Source organism: Octopus bimaculoides, chromosome 8 (genome assembly GCF_046866305.1).
Source record: "Octopus bimaculoides isolate indiv1 chromosome 8, ASM4686630v1, whole genome shotgun sequence".
Lineage (NCBI taxonomy): Eukaryota > Metazoa > Mollusca > Cephalopoda > Octopoda > Octopodidae > Octopus > Octopus bimaculoides.
Window position 1 is genome coordinate 86,468,674 of NC_142935.1, and position 19,744 is coordinate 86,488,417.

The following is a 19,744-nucleotide window of genomic DNA, read 5'->3' on the forward strand; positions in this document are numbered from 1 at the left end:
GGAGAGAGAGGATGGAGGGGTAGACAGAGGCATGGCGGGAGAAAAGATCATCATCATCATCATATATATATATAAAGAGAGAGAGAGAGAGAGAGGGGGGACCAGTCAAGCAGCACATCACGCTGTAATTCTTGGGCTGAGAAATCAACACTTAAAAGCCATAATTTTAAGGAGCGATAAGAATTTTTGAATAAAGGAAAATGGGTAGTGGTGGGTAGGTACCGCCAGCGAGTAGATAGGGCTCTTAATTGTAGATTTTTTAAACAAAAGGTTTAATGGGCACAGATTCGACGTCAGGCACAATAACAGTAGTTCGACAGAACTTGCTGAACATTTTGTTTCAAGCAGCTGCAATTTTGAAGAAGACATGAAAGTGCATATTCTCAGAAAATATTCTGAATCTGCTTCACTTTCACTTCTCAGAATGTATGAGGAGAAATATGTTTGTGGGTTATTAACATCACGCTCTGGAGGAATGAATAAGATGACAGGAGAATATCATAAAATTCATACAAAACTGTTTGATTAAATATTCTTCTTTCTCTTTCTTCTCTTTTTTTCTGTTGTCTTTTTTTCTGTTTTTTTCTGTTTCTTTTCGCCTGTTATAAAATTGTAACTTAAAAACCGATGATGTCATTCCATCAATGTGTGGACACTGGTTGCTCTCGTTCATACTTTACATTTAAATTTCTATAATTTTGAATTTTTATCACTTCTTATTTTGAACTTGACAAAGACGGACTTACTATTGAAATATCGTTCAACCAATAAAATATTTTACAATCGAATCGTGCTCTTTGTCTTAACTGTTTACCTTTGTGAAGAGTTACATCAATCCTTTTTAAAATATTATTATTATTATTATTATTATTATTATTATTATTATTATGGGTTCAAATTCTGCCAACATTGACTTTGCCTTTCATCCTTTCGGGGTCAGTAAATTAAGTAGCAGCTGAGTACTGGGGTCAATGTAATCAACTTTCCCCCCTCCCCCAAATTTCAGGCCTTGTGCCTTTAGTAGAAAGGATTATTATTGTTATTACTAAACTAACAATTTTAAAACATATTCTACATATATAGGAATTAAGGGATTTTTCAGGTATCAATAAAAATATCAAGCATATTAACACATGCAGTATAAAAATGTCTGTGAGAAAGCCATAATAACACTAAAGTGATATTTAGTACTTTGTACTAAACAACGTAGATTGCTTGTCAAATTTGTCACATTCCACTTGGAATCTTTCATTTTGAGAAACTGTGAACCAATTCTTCCAGTCTCCAACAACACCTGTAAAATAGAAGATACTTTGGCTGTAAGAATTTCATGTCTATAATAAGAAGCTGTCTTTTATATACCTTCTCTAATATGAAATCAGTTACATATGAGAGTAACATTAAATACTGTAATGTGATCAATACCAAAAAGTTAGATGAAGGGATGGATGGTTCTCCACTGATTTTTATGATGTGGAAGATTTAGTTGTTTGATCAAGTTAATTACTTGCTCATTGAATTAATGTGTAAATGATTGAGTATTCCACAGACACATCATCATTATCATAATTCTCAAGCAGAATCAATATGACATTGTGTGTGACAAGACTATATCTTGGAATTACAGGTACAATCCATCCAACTGGTTTCTATACAGTTTCAGTCTGGCTAAGAGGTAAGGCAGCACCTTTGATGCTTTAAAGGCCTCTGAAACTTGGGAGAGAGATGGAGAAAGGAAGGTAGGCCATTATGGGATTTGAACTCAAAAAGCAAAGAGTTGAAGCAAATACAAGGCATCTGATCTTGTTTAGTTATATTAGACTCATTTAATCATTTTAATGCTGATCTGTTCTCACTGAGAGATTTAGGGAGGGTATAATACATTTTCTGGACATCACATGTTGGTTGTAAATGAGCATCAATATCATTCAAGAGATGTTGTTTCTTTCCAATCTTCCATGAAAAACATGTTTGACTATAGGAAATATTACCTTACTTGGAAACAGGTGAAGATTGGTGGTAAGAAGGGCATATGGCTATAAGGAATCTATCTTAACAAATTCAATTTAACCCATCCGAACATGGAAAAACAATTGTTTAAATAATAATGATGATGATGATGGTGATGACGACAACAGTGATGATGATTATTATTATTATTATTATTATTATTGAGTGAGAGAGCAACGCATGCCATCAAAGTGACACTAGGTTACAAATATACAAAGCCCAATATACCCATCATGACTATCTGTCTGATAAGGGTACACCAGGCACATGCATCACAACCATATATGCACGGCACGGTGATTTCATGTCAAGATAAACAACGCATAACCTTGCAGGTGGGGCCCAGTTAGAATTTTCTTCAGGTTGAGTAGCCCATCCTGCTCAAAACGTCCCTGAATAATAATAATAATAATAATAATAATAATAATAATAATAATAATAATAATAATAATAATAATAATAATAATAATAATAATAATAATCATCATTATCATCATAATGAAAATATAAATCAAAGATTGTACCTTTACGGAGAAATGATTCACTAGGAGTTCGAAAAAATTCAGGGTGCGGAAGTTTTGCAGCCTTCATTTTGTCAAAAGTACATTTGTCAGCAATATCTTCAAAAAGTTGGTCATTTTTAGGAAGGCCTAAAAACTCAGCCACTTTAGCCACGTTGCTCACTGGATCCTAAAGTAAATTTGAAAAAAACATTACACATACATACACTATAAACTATCAGCAAAGTAACTATTTTAGTATGGTTTTAACATATAAGTTGTAGAAATATACATACATACATACACTATGAAACAGCAAAATAAATTTCAGTTTTGAGTAAACAAAAGATATTTCACCTTTTTAAGGTCTTCATATTTAACTATCAAAATGGGTAGTTCTGGATGGTCTTTGATATCCTTCTCCCACTGGAGCATATATTCAAACCAGTTACCGTAATTCACTGAAACAATACAACATAGATTTTCAGTGAGTGTGACTGTATGTGTACTTATTCATCTATGTGTGAGGATATACGTGTATTTATTAAATTGTGTATTTGTAGAGATATGTGTACTTTCGTGTGTGTGTGCGTGCGCGCGCGTGTGAGAGAGAGAGAGAGAGACTATCATCATCATCATCGTTTAACGTCCGCTTTCCATGCTAGTATGGGTTGGACGATTTGACTGAGGACTGGTGAACCAGATGGCTGCACCAGGCTCCAATCTGATTTGGCAGAGTTTCTACAGCTGGATGCCCTTCCTAACGCCAACCACTCTGAGAGTGTAGTGGGTACTTTTACGTGCCACCGGTACAAGGGCCAGTCAGGCGGTACTGGCAACGGCCATGCTCAAAATGGTGTATTTTACGTGCCACCTGCACAGGAGCCAGTCCAGTGGCACTGGCAATGACCTCGCCAGTAAGGTGACGCTGGTAACGATCACACTCAAATGGTGCTATTTACATGCCACCAGCACGGAAGCCAGACAGCTGCTCTGGCAATGATCATGCTCGGACGGTGCTGTTAGTGCTCCACTGGCACAGGTGCCAGTCATCGAATTTGGTTCAGTATTTCTGTGTATTTGCCTGTTAGTGTACAAGTTAATCTGTTTCTGTATGAATATATTATCTGTGCCTGTATGTCTTTATATTTTGCCTCTTCTTTTTAAATTTTGCCAACCCTTTATTCCTATTCTATATAAACTGACTTTGCTTTACTTTGAGAAAATACTTAAGCATTGAAACCATTTTACCATTGTCAAGTATTTATTTATTTATATAAATTTTATTCACTCACTCTTTCTTGTATTGAGCCTGTTTCTTTTGGTTATTGTCTTCTCAGATATAATTCATAAACCAATCATTATAATTCATTCACTCCTTTCTCAAACGTGTCCTTTTAACTATATCTCAAATATGCAGAAACAATATTTAGACATTTCCAGGAAGAATAATGCCATTCCAAATGGACAAGTTTATCACAGAAAGACACTGACTTCATTAAACATTAAACAAATTAAATGATGAAACTACATCCTGTAAACTCTTTTCAGAAACGAAACTTTAAGGATGAGTTATATAAGTTAGTTTAATGCATTATATGGGGGGAAACAGTCTTTTCCACCAAGATCTACACAAGACCAAAGATATATAGAATTCTAAGGCGATTCATATTCATTCAAATAAAACAGTTAATTATTGCCATCTTGATTTTTAAAAATCATACCATCCATTTATCTGTGATACATTAACTAAAGATCACAAAAAACTAGACTAGAACTTAATAAATTTGACAGGATCAACTACCAGAACATAAAAAGAACAACCAAACTACATGTTAGAAACCATACCTAACTCTTGGTTATAAATTGATATGTCATAAAACTCATTTTAACAAAAACCCTTCTATTTGCCTGATTAACTCTTCTAAATATATTATTTGTCACCTTCACAAGATTATATTAGACAGGATTCTCAAAACCTTCAACTGAAACTTTGGGAAAATATCCAGGCTGTAATTCACTGTTTTAACTTTTTCCTTCATAAAAACTGTATTACATTCATTCGGTTTAATGTATATAAGCACTATATCTCAATTCAAGCTGTGTTATGCAATAAAACTATGGAATTTGTAAAATCCTTTTTCACATATTTAACTGTCAAATACTGATATTATTTTATTAACTACAAAAACAGTAATTAACTTGGAATATTTTCTTTGGGTTAGAAAAGCTTCTCAAATGCCTTTGAACATTAGCATAAGAGTTACTGATTTAGCAGGGCGTCTAGATATTGTGGGGGGGGGGGGGGGCGACCTGCTAGGAAGGATATGTAGCACTCAATACAGGACCCCACCAACTCCCAGAAATCTTGGCATTAAGAGGCTATCTTTCAATATACAAAGGTATCTTGACTTAAAAAATGGATTCTCTTTTATGCTAGCCACTTTAGAGACACCAAATAATTCAATGTAGTTGATGGAAAAGGGAATCAACAGAACACTCCTGAAAATGTATGTATATTTGTGTGTGTGTGTGTGTGTGTGTGTGTGTGTGTGTGTGTGTGTAAGTATAAATGTATATAAAGATAAAGTGATTGATAGAAAAATTTTATTGTCTCTTCTTTGAGTCTTGAGCTTCTCAGCCATTGTTGGGGTCTTCACTTTGTCTATTTCTTTTCTGTTTGGCTTAACCCAATGTTTGCTATGTAAAGGGCTTTTCTTGCCATCATTTTATCATGATACTTCGTTGTATCAGTTTTAGTTTGGATTTAAGTTGTTTCTTCTTTTTTTTTATAATTGTCAGGTATTATGACTTCTTTCCTTGCTTCTGAATTAGGTATTTCTGTAATCCTATGGAGGTTATTTTATAATAGTTTTCTAGCTGTATAAGGCCTCTACCATCTTCAATACGTTGTATATATAACCTTTCTATGTCAGATTCTGGATGGTGCATCCTAAATTCTGTCATTATTTTTTTTTGTTTTCTTGTCTCGTTTGGCTAGTTCATTTAGAGTTCAATTAAGAATATTGTAACTGTAACTTATAATTAAAATTCCTGAGTAGAACTTATTATTACCTCCGTCATTGAAACTATTTTGAATGGTGACTTTATTAACTTTGGCTTGTATTAGATAAGGATAAACTATTTATTACCGTTACTAAATTTTCTTCAGTCACCTTTACATTCCGTAACTACCATTGGGATCGATCAGGTACTGGACAAGGATTCTGGATTACTTTTCCGTTTTTTTTGCTTAATATTTGAGAACGGTCAGGTTCATTTTTAGTATTCTCGTCTGTGAGAGCATTCGAGTTTATTTCAGATATTCTCATATTAAAAATCATCTCTGGCTAATCATTGAGAGGATGTTGGTGTTGCCTTGGCAGAGGTTTGCACTCTCTGAGTTCTCTTGTTATTATTATCATTGGGGAGAATTCACAAAAAACAAAAGATGAAGACAGGTGGTGTACACAACAAACAGATGTATTAGTTTAACGCTCAGGAAGTGAAAAAGTCTTTAATGTTTCGAACCTACGCTCTTCCACGGAAAGGAACACAGAAAGAAACAAGGAAAGGAAATAAAGAATGTGTAGTGGCTAGCGATCATTCGCCATGATAGATCGCTAGCCACTACACATTCTTTATTTTCTCTCCTTGTTTCTTTCTGTGGAAGAGCGTAGGCTCGAAACATTAAAGACTTTTTCACATCCCGAGCGTTAAACTAATACATTTGTTTGTTGTCTACACCACCTGTTTTCGTCTTTTGTTGTTATTATACATTCATGTGGTTGCACCAGTTGATCCTGTCTCCTCTCATTACCCAACGAATTTTTACACCTTCTACACTGGACTATTCTACCTGAACTTTCTATTCTCGTACACTTCAGCTGCACCTCTCCTGCCCATGGATTACACTGGACTCCTCTATTATTATCATTGTTTGGTTTAGATGTGTGTCATGTTAGCTCCTAAGGATTTGTTGAATTTTGTTGGAAATAAATTTACTCTCTTTAATCTTTGTTAGAGTTTTTTTGGGGGTGAAGAGGGAAAATCCCAAAAATAACCTAAAGGGTACAATTATTGTAATATTTTTCCTTTTTTCTTTTTTTTTTTTGTTTGTTTCTTGTTAGAATTATCCAATACCATGCAATCAGTCTGTCAAGGGTGCACCATCCCCTTCTGTATGTACTGACACTATAACCATTATTGCAGAAATTAAAGTCTTTGAGGGGCATCCTACAAAACCTGATGCAGATGATCTGTATTTGTCTATTCAGATGACATCATCATTATTGTGTCAGACACAAAACACATTGAGGTGATCAGTACTATCCTAAGGGAATACAAGGTGGTGATAGAAGCAAAAATTAACCAGAAGTCATTGAGCCTGCTGCTCATCACCTAGACAGGCAGATCCAATCCATCCAACAGTGTTGTTGGGTGCTGGACGAACAGACCAGTTAAATTGCTTAGGGCTTGGTTTGGTCCAGAATTCCACAGCATTTATTGACCCTCAGAAAATACATCTTCCACCACTTCACATTAAACTTGGCCTTAAGAAAATTTCTTGAAGAGTATAGATCATCAAGGTAGTGATTTCCAATATTCAAAGGATAAATTCAAAGGGATACTGACAGATGCTAAGCTAGAAGCTGCAGTTTTCACTGGACCACAGATCTGCAGTGTCATCTATGACCCATTGTTTCCATCTAACCTAAATGAGGATGAAGTAGGAGCATAGACACCTTTTGTTGATGTTGTCAAAAAATTTTCTTAGAAACCACAGAAATGAAAACTACTGTGAATGTACTGAAAACATGCTTAAATCTAATGAAAATAGGGGATTCAGAAAGTCTTTGGAAATGCATTTTTTACATTCTCATCTTGACTTCTTTCCAGCCAACTTTGGGGCTGTTAGTGATAAATGAGGTGAGCACTCCTACCAACAAAACTCAGGTAATTTCAACCCAAATTTGATGGGGGATTGTTGTTGGTTCGTGCCGAAGGAGAGCTCATCATCCTACAAGTGACAGAAGAAGAGGAAACACCAAAGTTTCACTTAAAAACAGAAAGTTGCCTTTCAATAGTAACAACAAAATTCTAATGTGCTTTGTGTGGATGGTTGAGTGCAGAGGTGATAGCTCTGCCAACAGAATTCTACTGTCTGTCTTAAGCCAGGAATTATTTCTGTCTGTCTTAAGCCACTAATTATTTGTGTATGCTTAACATAAAATATGGAAAAGTAGCTTAGACAGCTTTCCTAATAGAAGTGTGCAAGAAAAATAAAATGAAAAATAGAGGTTTTGAGATACACAGATCTGAAATTAGCATCAGAAATTTGGTAAGAATCAGTGGTTTACAGATCTGTAACAAAAAAAAGTTGAAATTTGTTGCCTAGTGTAATCAATACAAAATCAAAACCCACAAATCTACAAGAGAAAGAAGAAAATGAAACAGTATACTAAACAATTAATAGAGGAAAATGTCCTAAATACTCAACTGAGTTATTTGGAAGACAGAAAAAGTAATAACAGTATCAGCTTTTACATGATTCTAAGTATTGTTGTCCATTTATATAGCAACTATGTGAAGACAAACCTTTTATCAATGCAAAATGAACAGATGGAATTTTTGAGCCAAGAAAAAATGTAGAAGGGAAAACTTTGTAAGAACCAAAAGCAGTTTTTATCATGAGATAAAATCAAGATGTTAAAAAGAAACAGTATATATCACTGCTTATGAAAAATATAGAAACAAACTAAATTTTCCCTTGCATCAAACAAGCTCTCCAGGGCATATCAGGAGAAATTCTCTCAACTGCTAAAAGTAAATTATATGGCACAATTTGCAGTGGATTAAAAACTAAAAATACTGCCAAAGCATGAGCTTAAATTTTAAAAAATATACCTCTGATTATACATTTGTGCCACAGTATATAGGTTGAACAAATACAAAACAATGGAAAAAACTTAGATCTATAGCTAGTCATGATTTTTGTATTACAGTAAGGACAAGTGGTCAAAATGGGCTAACAAAGGTGAGATGTTGTCAGAGGACATCAAAATGGATTTGCAAGTCCTAATGTTCCTTGAAAGTCACAGAAACATACCAGAGCTATGTCCAGTAAAATGTGCTGAAACAAAGGGTGTGAGATTAATGATACAGGGTAGAAAGCCAAGTTATATAATTGTTAGAGTAAAAAGCTCTGAAGAACTGGGAAGACTAAGCAAAAGCAAAAAAGAGGACATCATAAAAAATGAAAATCAACAGCAACAACAAAAAGAATAACAAACCCCAGTTTTCAGAGGATCGTCAGCCAAAACTTCAGGGATAATAAAGAAAATATCTTTAGGCTTAATCACAAACAGATGAACAAATATCTCATCCCTTGGCAGCATCTTCATTATGTGATAAGGAAGAAATAATTACAGACAAAAATACAAAGAGAAAAAAAGAAAAAAATCTAAATACAACAATGAAAATAGCTGAGGAGAAACAGTTTCTCTTAAATCTCTCCTCAAGAAAATGCAGATGAAGATAAACTAAGATTCATTGTTCTTTGAGAATGAAATAGTTACAGGTCAAAATTAAGCAGCAGTGATGCCACAACTTACTATAAAAGTTATAATGATACAAACATGATTAGAATTCAGAATATAAACAACATGCAAAAGATAGATTAAAATTTAAAATATTATTTCAAACTTTAAAAAAATTGCTTTCAAGAAATTGTTGTCTTTCAGCACCAGATGCCTCAAAAATTGCTTACTGGTTAGGTGAACTTAATTTAAACTAACCAGAACATCTTTCATGCATTTCTTCAACTTATATCTTGTTTTAATTATTGTTTTACTGTGTTGTTATTTATTTCCATGCAAATTATTTCCAGGCGTAGGAGTGGCTGTGTGGTATGTAGCTTGCTTATGAACCACATGGTTCCGGGTTCAGTCCCACTGCATGGCACCTTCGGCAAGTGTCTTCTACTATCGCCTCGGGCTGACCAAAGCCTTGTAAGTAGATTTGGTAGATGGAAACTGAAAGAAGCCCATCGTATATATGTATATATATATATATATATATATATATATATATATATATATGTGTGTGTGTGTGTGTGTGTGTGTGTGTGTGTGTGTGTGTATGTTTATGCGTCTGTGTTTGTCCCCCCAATATCACTTGACAACCAATGCTGGTTTGTTTACATCCCCGTAGCAGTTCGGCAAAAGATACCGATAGAATAAGTACTAGGCTTACAAAGAATAAGTCCTAGGGTCAATTTGCTCGACTAAAGGCGGTGCTCTAGCATGGCCACAGTCAAAATAACTGAAACAAGTAAAAGAGTAAATATGTGTGTTTGCATACATATGTGTATATGTATGCTTGCATGTATATGTGTGCTCGTGTGTGCACATGCATATGTGTGTGTGTGTGTGTGTGTGTGTGTGTGTGTGTGTGACATTGCTATAACCCTATCTAGGTTGATGGATGAATCTGCATTTGTGGATGGAACTAATAGTCAAGTTTCTTGCCTCATTGTGTATGCTAAAGATCTTAGACAATTAAGCTGATTAGTCAGCTCATCATTAATGAAGAACAAAGAAATCTACAGGAATTGAGATAAACAATGATGATAATAATGATGACGATGATGATGATGGTGGTGGTGGTATTGGTGGCGGTGATAGTTTTGGTGGTGGTGGTGGTTTTGGTGGTGATTAACAAAATAAGCTTATCTTCAGAAAATTTTTTTAAATGATTGAGAAAAAGATTATACTCACATTTACCATCAAAAAACAACTCAAAGAAGCCATTCCAATCGCCATCATATTGATACAGTAACTTAAGCTGAAATGTGTGATGGTAGGCAGAGGTGGCAATATCACGTGGGTTGCGTGTCATGAAAATCATTTTAGTTTTTTTGGTAAATATCTCTCTAGGTAAATGATGCAAGAACAGGTGGTTGTTTAGAACTCTGGGTGATGGAAGCTGGTCTAGTTGGTCTTGGTCCATCAATTCCATCATTGCAACACTCTTGTGTTCTGGATTATATTCAGCAGAACCATTAACTAACATTCCAGCAATTTCCCACATCCAATGACAACCTATGTTGAAAAGATTGAAATCTCAAGAATAGAATGAAAACACCAAATCATATTATTATATCATCATCATTTAATGTCCATTGCCCATGCTGGCATGAGTTGGATGGTTTGACTGGGTTGGCATGCTGTAAGGCTGCACCAGGCTCCAGTCTGATTTGGCATGGTTTTCTAGGGTTGGATGCCCTTCCTAATGCCAACCACTCTGAGAGTGTAATCGTTGCTTTTATGTTCCACTGGCATGGGTGCCATTTGTGTGACACCGGGATGTGTTTACATGCCACCGACATGGGTGCCAATTTGCATGACATCAGTATCTTCCACGACTGTGATTTTGCTCAGCTTGATGGGTCTTTTTCTCAAGTATGACATAACGCCAAAGGTCTTGGTCAATGCCTCCATGAGGCCCAACACTCAAAAGGAACTCAGCCACTTTGCCTCTGTGAGGCCCAACATTCAAAAGATGTTCTTTACATGCTACCAGCACAGGTGCACTTGGCTTGGCGGGTTCTCTCAAGCACATTGCCTCTGCGAGGCTAAAAGTTCGAAGATCATGCTTCACCACCTTGTCCCATGTCTTCCTAGGTCTACCTCTACAACAGGTTCCCTCCACAGTTAGAGATCAGCACATCTTTACACAGTTGTCCTCATCCATATGCATCACATGACCATACCAGTGCAGTCGTCTATCTTGCACATCACATCTGATTCTTCTTATACCTAACTTTTCTCTCAAGATGCTTACTCTGTTGAACATGCACACTGACATTGCACATCCACCAAAGTATACTGGCTTCATTTCTTTCAAGCCTACACATGTCCTTGGCTTTCATAGCCCATGTTTCACTGCCATGCAGCATAGCTGTTCACACACAGGCATCAAACAATCTGCCTCTCATTCTGACAGAGGCCCTTTGTTGCCAGCAGGGTTAGGAGCTCTCTGCGCTTTGCCCAGCCTTATCTTATTCTTACAGCTATGCTCTCAGAGTATCCACTTCCACTACGAACTTGGTCAAATAGATAACTACCTTTAGCTTGCACCCCAACCACCAGCAGTTGATGGAGTCTATTTTCTGTGCATTTTCAGCATTTACTGTATCTGTGCACCTTCCACATACAAAAGTTCGTTTCCCTGTTAACCTTCCTCTGATGTTGCTGCACCTTTCATGTGTCCAAAGCTTACATCTTATGGAGTTTCTACCTACAACTTTTCTACAGATTGAGCAGGGCCATCTACCTGAAGGGATTTGTGATTTGTCTGCCTTCCTACTTACTATGACTTGGGTTTTTGCTAGGTTAACTCTAAGGCACTTTGATTCTAGACCTTGCTTCCATACTTGGAACTTCTCTAGTTCAGGTAGTGATTCAACTATAAGAGCAAGGTCATCAGCATAGAGGAGCTCCCAGGGGCAGCCTGTCTTGAATTCCTCTGTTATTGCCTGGAGGACTATGATGAACAAGTGGGGGCTGAGCACTGAACCTTAGCGAACCCCTACTTGTAATCTGAATTCTATGCTGTACTCATTGGCAACCCTTGCCTTACTGGTAGCATCCCTGTACATAGCTTGTACAGCTCTCACCAACCACTTGTCTATCCCTAGTTTCCACATTGAACACCAGATAAGGGATTAGGGGATCCAGTCAAAGGCTTTCTCTAAGTCAACAAAGGCCAAGTACAGAAGTTTATCTTTGGCTATGTATTTCTCCTGCAGCTGTCTTACCAGAAATATAGCATCAGTGGTACTTATCCCTGGCACAAAACCAAACTGCATCTCATCTAGACTAACTCTCTTCCTAATTAGCTGGGCTATGACTCTCCCCGTGACTTTCATCACCTGATCCAACAATTTGATACCTCTGTAATTATTTCCATCTAAGGCATCACCTTTACCTTTGTAGCAGTTGACTATGGTGCTACTACACTATTCATTGGGTATGACTCCTTCATGAGCTACCTGCTTTACAATATGGGTGACTAGACCATAACCCACACTGCCAGATATTTTAAGCATCTCAGCAGTGATTCCTGATGGACCAGGGGCTTTCCCTGTTCTCATTTCCTTAATTGCTTTATCTACCATGGAACTGCCAATTTGGGTAGCCAGTCCCTCAATTGGGTCAACATTTAGCAGGCTCTCCTCCTCCCATTCATTCTCTACATTCAGCAGCCTTTCATAATGGCATATCCAAGCCTCTTTCTTTGCAGAATCACTAAATGCAAGTGCACTATCATCCATGCGGACACATTTCCCTCCTATGACATCACAATTTTCAGTCACAAACTGTCTTGCAATTCAAAATACTTCAATTCTTTGGTCCTCATAACACTACCATTACAAATGCTTTTGCATATTATTGAGAAATTTACAGAGAGCAAAACAAAGCTTCTTCTAAGCAAACAACTCTAGACATGTTTTTTAAAAAGAAATCTATAAGTTTGTCTATGAGAGCTTGTGAATCAGTGATTGCATCTACAAGTCATGGTGTGTGTGTGAGTCTAGTGCATGTAAAAGTGATTTAGAAAATGATTATAATAATAATGTTTTTTACTATAAAAGACAGCAAGCTGGCAGAAACGTTAGCATGCTGGGCGAAATGCTTAGCGGTATTTCGTCTGTCTTTACGTTCTGAGTACAAATTCTGCCAAGCTCGACTTTGCCTTTCAACCTTTTGGGGTCGATAAATTAAGTAGTAGCTGCATACTGGGTTGATCTAATCGACTGTCCCCACCTCTCTAAAAATTTTAGGCCTTGTGCCTAGAGTAGAGAAGAATATTTTTTACTATAAATGATCTTGACATTTTCATTACTTTATGAGTATTATAAATTTTATAGGTAAAATATTTTTCTGTGAATGATTTATAAAATTGCTCCTATGGGAAATTATTGCTCTGCTTTATGAATTTTCACTTTATGAGCAGTCTCCAGGCACAAATTAACTTGTCTATCAAGGCATTACTGTATACATATATACATATCATCATCCTCATTACCGTTTAATGTCTGCCTTCCATGCAAGCATGGTTTGGACAGTTTGACTGAGGACTGGCAAGCCAGGAGGCTGCACCAGGCTCCAGTCTGATCTGGCAAGGTTTCTACAGCTGGATGCCCTTCCTAATGCCAACCACTCCTAGAGTGTAGTGGGTGCTCTTTATGTGCTACCAGCATGGGAGCCAGTCAGGTGGCACTGGCATCAACCATGCTCAAACGGTGCTTTTTATGTGCCACCAGCACAGGAGCCAGTCAGGCAGCTCTGGCATAGATCACATTCAAATGGTTCTTTTTACATGCCACCAGCATGGGTGCCAGTTAGGCGGCACTAGCATTGGTCACGACTACAATTTCACTTGACTCAACACATCTTTTCAAGCACGGCATATTGCCCGACAGTTGAAAGGTACTTTTAAATGGACCAGTTATGTGACACTGGCATCAGCCATAGCTACGATTCTCACTTGACTCACTGGGTCTTCTCAATCACAGCATATCTCCAAAGATCTCCGTTGCTTGTCATTGCCTCTGTGAGGCCCAGCATTTGAAGGTCGTGCTTCACCACCTCATCACATCTTTCTAGGTCTACCACTTCCACAGGCTCCTTCCACTGTTATGGTGTAATATTTCTTCACACAGCTATCTTCATCCATACACAACATATAACCATGCCAGCGCAGTCATCTCTCTCACACACCACATTTGATGCTTCTTATGTCCAACTTTTCTCTCAGGGTGTTTACAATCTATCGTGTATGCACACTGACATTACACATCCAGCGGAGCATACTAGCTTCATTTCTTTGAAGCCTATGCATGTCCTCAGCAGTCACAGCCCATGTTTCACTGCCGTGTAGCATGGCTGTTCACACACATGCATCATACAGTCTACCTTTCACTCTAAGCGAGGGGCCCTTTGTTACCAGTATGGGTAGGAGCTCCCTGAACTTTGCCTAGGCTATTCTTATTCTAGCAGCTACACTCTTAGAGCATCCACCTCCGCTACTGACTTGCTCACCTAGTTAATGGAAGTTATCAACTATTTCTGGTTTTTCCCCCTGGCATGTAATGGAATCTGTTTTCTATACATCTTCAGTATGCATTGCCCCTGTGCATCTGCCACACACAAAAACTATTTTCCCATTTAACCTTCCTTTGATATTGCTGCACCTCTTATGTGTTCATAGCTTACGTTGGGTACATCTTATGGAGTTTCTACCTATGCCTGAGAGCTGTGATAATAGCAGAAATAGTTGACTAAAGAAAGAAACACGTATGATTGTGGGATGTCCTTCTTGATAAAAGAATACCTACCAGCTTTAAAATAGCCTAGAAGTAAAACATCATCATCTCTTACTGGCATGTCTGGAAGTCTGTCCATATTTTCTTGAATATTTGGAAATGATGGCACCAAAAATTCATTGTAATCATAGCTGAGTAATTGACATCCAGCAGAATCTTTGTAGCAAACTTCAGGCATGCTGTAACTCTGTGAATCTCTGTGAAAATAAAATATTTCATGTATGAGTCAATATATATATACATATATATCATCATCATCATCATCATCATTTAACGTCCGCTTTCCATGCTAGCATGGGTTGGGCGATTTGACTGAGGACTGGTGCAACCGGATGGCTACACCAGACTCGAAATGGTGTCTTTTATGTGCCACCCGCACAAGAGCCAGTCCAGGGGCACTGGCAACGATCTCGCTCGAAAACCTTACAAGGCCAGTCAGGCGGTACTGGCAATGGTCACGCTCAGGATGGTACATCTTATGTGCCACCCGCACAAGAGCCAGTCCAGGGGCACTGGCAACGATCTCACTTGGCTTGCCGGGTCTTCTCACGCACAGCACATTTCCAAAGGTCTCGGTCAGTATATATAAATAATAATAAAGGAGTTACGACGCAAAAACGTATAAATTCAAAAGAACATATTTATCTTCTTCAATATATATTTCAGTATAAAGAATTCATTAAGATGCTTAAATCAAAATTTCTTTACACATCATTCAGGAATAAAAATATAACATCAGAAAAAATACACTCCGTTTAAAAACACAAACCGTTCATGGCGATATATATATATAGGCATAGGAGTGGCTGTGTGGTAAGTAGCTTGCTTACGAACCACATGGTTCTGGGTTCAGTCCCACTGCATGGCACCTTGGGCAAGTGTCTTCTACTATAGCCGTGGGCCGACCAAAGCCTTGTGAGTGGATTTGGTAGACAGAAACTGAAAGAAGCTCGTCGTATATATGTATACATATATATATATATATATGTATGTGTGTGTACATATGTTTGTGTGTCTGTGTTTGTCTCCCCAACATTGTTTGACAACTGATGCTGGCGTGTTTACGTCCCCATAACTTAGTGGTTCGGCAAAAGAGACCGATAAAATAAGTACTAGGCTTACAAAGAATAAGTCCTGGAGTCGATTTGCTCGACTAAAGGTGATGCTCCAGCATGGCCACAGTCAAAGGACTGAAACAAGTAAAAGAGTGTATACACACACATATGTATTACATATATATATATATATATATATATATATATATATATATATATATATATATATATATATATATATATATATATATATATATATATATATATATACTGCCTAAACATCAGAAACAAAATTTTTAGTCCATGCCCACGTGAGAAGGTACATTTGGCTTACTTACAGGTCCTACCATGATTATAAACACTCAGATCACCATCATTGGTCATACCACCATCACATCCTGAGATGTATCTGCACGTGAACACAGATACATATATGTACCCAAACATCAAGTTACAGCTCTTGGCACTCACTCTTTTCCTCCATCCCAAAATTCCCTACATAGATACCAACACTACACACATATGAACCCCTTCAAGCACCCCTTACACATAGATTTACTGTCCAGACACTTGATGCACATCAATTTGGTTAGATTTTTTTAAGGGGGCAAAGGGACATAATGTTTGATAAGTCCTTCACTTATTTGTCTCGTTTCATCTCTTTCAAAATACCCACAAACCAGATGAGACACTTCCTCTCACCTCCATTAACAGAGAGCAGTGACAATATATTTTTTCCAGATTTACCAACCCTAAAAAGCCTGTGTATTAGATAACTGTCACATTATCTAAAATCCAGTATGAAACTGATTGATAAAATTAGCTGTAATGGACCTACAGTACAATATGCTTCAATTAATATACCCCCTCTATAGACAAATATATGAACACCTATTTTCACTGACTTACATATTCTTAATCGAATATATATATACAGGTGTGTAGGAGTGGCTGTGTAGTAAGTAGCTTGCTTACCAACCACATGGTTCCAGGTTCAGTCCCACTACGTGGCACCTTGGGCAAGTGTCTTCTACTATAGCCTTGGGTAGACCAAAGCCTTGTGAGTGGATCTGGTAGACCAAAACTGGAAGCCCATTGTATGTATGTATGTATGTATGTATGTATGTATGCATGTATGTGTGTGAGTATGTGTGTGTGTGTGTGTGCGTGTGTTTGTTCCCCCACCATCGCTTGACAACTGATGTTGGTGTGTCTACGTCCCCGTAACTTAGCGGTTCGGCAAAACTGACCGATAGAAAAAGTACAGGCTTACAAAAAAATAAATCCCGGGGTCGATCTGTGCGACTAAAGGCGGTGCTCCAGCATGGCTGCAGTCAAATTCCTGAAACAAATAAAAGAATACATACATCTATGTATGTATGTATGTATGCATGGATGCATGTATGTATGTATGTATATTTACATACATATTCGTGTGTGCGTGTTAACATGTGTGTAGATATGCATGTTAGTGAGTACGTACGTTACGTATGTATGTACGTATGTATGCATACATACAGGCATACATACATACATACATACATACAAGTTGTTTGAGACAGACAAGCAAAAGTATTTGACACCATTATTTGACCTATATATAAATGTCAATATGTGTGTATGTGCACATGTCTGTATGCATATGTGGAAGTGTATACATTCATATATACATAGGACATACATACATTACATATGGTATACCTACACAAATGTGTCCCCTGACTTTAATTCCTAATAACTTTGTTGTGAAACATTTGGGGGGGGGGCAGAGATGTTTGGGACCCGACTTTGTCTCATCATAACTTTCAGAAAATGCAATTTTCTGCTAATTCGTTTCAAATGATGTAGCTTACAATTATATCAAAATTTGATGCACAAATACTTGGTGGGAGTAAACACTTACATACTGATACGTATCATACGTCAACAAAATAAACTTGAAATTTTGTAAAAATTATATGATGTCTGATCAAAATGTATGTGTGCATTCTCACGTTTCTTTTTCTCACATAACCATAATCTACACCATCTAGAAGATACTTGTAGAAAATTTCATTCAAAAATACCCAAATTAGGTGGGTGGTGGGGTGGCACACTATGTATGTATGTATGATGTATGTATGTATGCATGCATGCATGTATGTATGTAGAGTGAGAGAAAGAGAGAGAGAGATACATACATACATGCAAACAGATGCATACATACATCTGTGTGTATGAATGTGACAGACAGAAAGACAGACAGATAGATACATACATACATACCTTATGCCTGTTAAAATCACGACTCGAAAACTTCGATTATCTTTAACTTTCTCAGTCTCCTTAACTGAACGAAGTGAAATATTAATGTTCAATTAAATAGTTTCTAGCATAGGTACAAGGCCCAGTAAGTTATAGCAAGGGGAACAAGTCAATGCTTAAATATATACTATATTTTTAACATCTTCAGTAAAACAATTCACAATTACAAGGAATCTTTCGAGGGACGCAACTCTGCCATCATGACAGCTTTTCATGTTCTAATATTAATATAACGTGAACTTTTATGGTTGACTAGATGTCTCTTTACTGCGGGTTTTGTTCTTAGTAAAGTTCAATTACATGACAGAATGTCTGAAACTGTTGATCTGTTCATTAATTGATGCATAGCATGTGGATCTTACCTGTAGCTGTGACAGATTTTGAAATTAAGAGAAAATTTTCAAATATGTTATATTGATACATATGGCGTAGTGGTTAAGAGCGCGGGCTACTAACCCCAAGATTCCGAGTTCGATTCACGGCAGCGATCTGATTAATAATAGTAATAATAGAAAACTATTATAAAATAATAGAAAACTATTATAAAATAACCACCATAGGACTGCAAAAATACCTACTCCAGAAGCAAGGAAAATTAATACAAATAGCCACAAAACACGAGCAAAACAAAAAACTGTTTTCAGTATTTAAGGAAGCTGACAAATACAAACAAGAAATCAATCTACCTAACAAATACGAAGAAGAAGAAGAAGAAGAACAAACAACAAAAGCTATAAAACAAATGAAATCCAAACTAAAACTAGAACAGCAACGGACCATGATAAAACGATGGCAAGAAAAGCCCCTACATGGTAAATACTGGGCTAAACTAAATGCGAAAGAAATAGACAGAGAAAATCCCAGCAATGGCTGAGAAGCTCAGGACTCAAAGCAGAGACTGAAGGATTTTTAATTGCTGCACAAGACCAGAGCCTCCCCACCAGAAATTACCAAAAACACATAATGAAAAGAAATATAACAAGTAACTGTAGAATATGTGGAGATGGACAAGAAACAATAAATCATATTATCTCTGGCTGCCCAGTCCTGGCTAAGAAGGAATATATTCACAGACACGACAGAGCTGGGACCTATATACACTGGAAGCTATGCCAACACTATGGAATAACAACAGAAAAAAGATGGTATAAACACATGCCAGAAAAGGTCACAGAAAACGAGAAAGCAACCATACTCTGGGATATGCCAATACACACAGATAGAGAAATTAAGGCAAATAGACCAGATATAGTTGTCAAAGATCATGAAGAAAAAAAATGCTTTCTAATTGATGTATCAATACCAGCAGATGACAACGTTTCTCGAAAAGAAATGGAAAAACTTTCAAAATACAAAGACCTGGAAATAGAGATAACTCGAATGTGGAGTCTAAAAACAGAAACAATTCCTATCATAGTAGGTGCCTTAGGTATAATAAAAAAATATTCAGACAAATACATAACAAAAATACTCGGCGTAGGAAC

The 19,744-nt window shown here is 37.0% G+C and overlaps 1 protein-coding gene across 1 annotated transcript; it reads right to left on the bottom strand.

The window, feature by feature from the left end:
• Nucleotides 1-914: 914 nt before the first annotated feature.
• Nucleotides 915-18,689, bottom strand: LOC106879578 (sulfotransferase 1B1). Its single transcript, XM_014929212.3, has 6 exons — nt 18,222-18,689; nt 14,914-15,098; nt 10,289-10,612; nt 2,868-2,971; nt 2,535-2,700; nt 915-1,294 (listed from the first exon to the last, which is right to left on the bottom strand). The coding sequence occupies exons 2-6, from the start codon at nt 15,077-15,079 to the stop codon at nt 1,185-1,187; spliced, it is 870 nt and encodes a 289-aa protein (XP_014784698.1). The 5' UTR covers nt 15,080-15,098; nt 18,222-18,689; the 3' UTR covers nt 915-1,184.
• Nucleotides 18,690-19,744: the final 1,055 nt, after the last annotated feature.